This window comes from Sphaeroforma arctica, assembly GCF_001186125.1.
Source record: "Sphaeroforma arctica JP610 unplaced genomic scaffold supercont1.5281, whole genome shotgun sequence".
Taxonomy (NCBI): Eukaryota; class Ichthyosporea; order Ichthyophonida; genus Sphaeroforma; species Sphaeroforma arctica.
In genome coordinates this window covers 1-2032 of record NW_014035277.1, presented here as the reverse complement: position 1 = coordinate 2032, position 2032 = coordinate 1, and the positions used below count along the sequence as shown (strand labels likewise).

General features: G+C 38.6%; 1 protein-coding gene across 1 annotated transcript; it reads left to right on the top strand.

The window, feature by feature from the left end:
* Positions 1-203: 203 nt before the first annotated feature.
* Positions 204-1682, top strand: SARC_14904 (hypothetical protein; the record flags this gene model as incomplete). The annotated part of the gene is made up of 3 exons (XM_014290965.1): positions 204-308; positions 749-846; positions 1660-1682. The coding sequence occupies 2 exons, from the start codon at positions 204-206 to the stop codon at positions 812-814; spliced, it is 171 nt and encodes a 56-aa protein (XP_014146440.1). The 3' UTR covers positions 815-846; positions 1660-1682.
* Between the last annotated feature and the right edge of the window lie 350 nt (positions 1683-2032).

The following is a 2032-nucleotide window of genomic DNA, read 5'->3' as shown; positions in this document are numbered from 1 at the left end:
TACACATATATATATATATATATATATATATATGTATATATATATACATATACATATATACATTATATATGTATATAAATTTATAAATCAATACATATATGTAGATATATATACAAGTTTACATATACAAATATATATACATATATCGAATACTACATCCTCTTTGATTCATCAAGCTTATATAAGCGATGCTGACGTACTTCATGCTCTCACTGGTGCGTACTAGCGGTTGTCGGATTCTGAAGCGATACCAGGCGGAGATCAAGTGTGGCTCTCTGATCTGGTGCGCCTCATGTGGCCAGAAATCGGTAAGTGTCTGTGTTTGAACCATGCAGCCTTAACTTATAGTTAAGTGTCTGTGTCAGACCATGTAGTCTTAAGTTATAGATAAGTGTCTGTGTCGAACCATGTAGTCTTAAGGTAAAGGTATGAGTCTATGTTCACATACAGACACACCTAGTCTTCAGGGTTTAAAAATTATGCGTATGTCTATGTACATGCGTGTAATGGGTATTTTGTTTTTTGTTTTTGTTTTGTCAACGTTTATTGCAGTAGAAGGTGGGCCATAATCTGCAGTCAGATTTACGATCCATAGTTACATATTAAATATGTTATAAAACTATATTGTTCTGCGTGGGGAATTAAATTCCATATCGAGAGTTATAGACTGTGAAGAACCCGTCCAAACGATCGGTTGAGAAGTTGTCCTTTGATAAATCAGGTCAATTTCGTTCCTGATCTCATTTAGGATTGGTGCAACAGTAAGCCACGTGGCTACAAAACGGGAGCGAAGTTGGGGAAGTATCAGACCTAATACAAATAAAGAACCATTCGTGGGCTGTGAAGGTGTACCAAGATGTGTGTGTGTGTGGTGGGGGGGGGGGGGGGTTTGGCGCACGAGATGAGATGATAGGCAGTGACATGCAAATGCATATCGATTCGTGTGACACGGTGTTTTATCCTGCATATATAGATGTATTATTCTGCATATATGGAAGTGCATGCGTGTGGTGTTTGTTAGCGGGCCTATGAGAACCAATCCATGTCTGTTTACTCTGGCGCAAGTAGGCGAATCATGCATGTGTTTGAGGTGTAGGATATACTACATACCACCAGCCCATACGGCACTTGTGTGCACAATCTGGGATTGCATCTGTTCAGATAACTGGCACATGGTTATGTGATAGTGTTCGATATTGGCATTGGCATCAGGCTACACCCTCTACTACGTTATATGCAGTGCACAAGTGTTTAATGTAAAGTTCAAGGCAGGTTGCATACAATGTGTTTCTCATCATCTCCGGCATTTTTTGTTGGACAGCCTCATATTATTTCTCTCTCGTATTGCTGTGTATATCTGTATCGGAGATACGTACATGTATGCCTCTAATTCATTCTCTCATACGAAAAGTGTGATTGCCAGTTAGACAATAAGACCTAGGAATATCCATACGAGAAGTGTTCTGTACCAGAGTCGTAGTACGTCCGCAGCCGTAGATTTTGGTACAAACGCGTATATGTATTGAGCTCGTTGGCATTTAAAAGTTTTAACGTATAAGCACATGAAGTAATCTGTTTAAAAATTCACATATGTACTTATTTATTATTTTTTGAACCTTTTAAGCCTTTTGAAATCTCACGATCTTACAAATTTGGCAGACGTTATGGCGAGTGGGATGATCAGGAATACAGTCGAGGAGGCGATAAAAACCAATTTGCCATTCCCTTTCAAAGGTCTTCATTTCACGAAAACCTCGTTTGGGACTAAGCCGCTCAAGTTTTATGATATTTCTGTAAGTATTTTCAATCAACTCACTAGAAATGTACATATCAAGTAGGGTTCCTTATATATATGTGTACATAAATATAATACTTCACGCGAGTGTTCTATAGATATACACAGATGAAGTGCATAAGTAGAAAGTGAATGTTTCCAAGGTACTATGTGTTACCAGACAGCATTGTCGGAGTCTGTGCATGCGTGCGTGCTATTACTCATGGGTGGTCTTACTGATCGGTATAACGAAGTGTT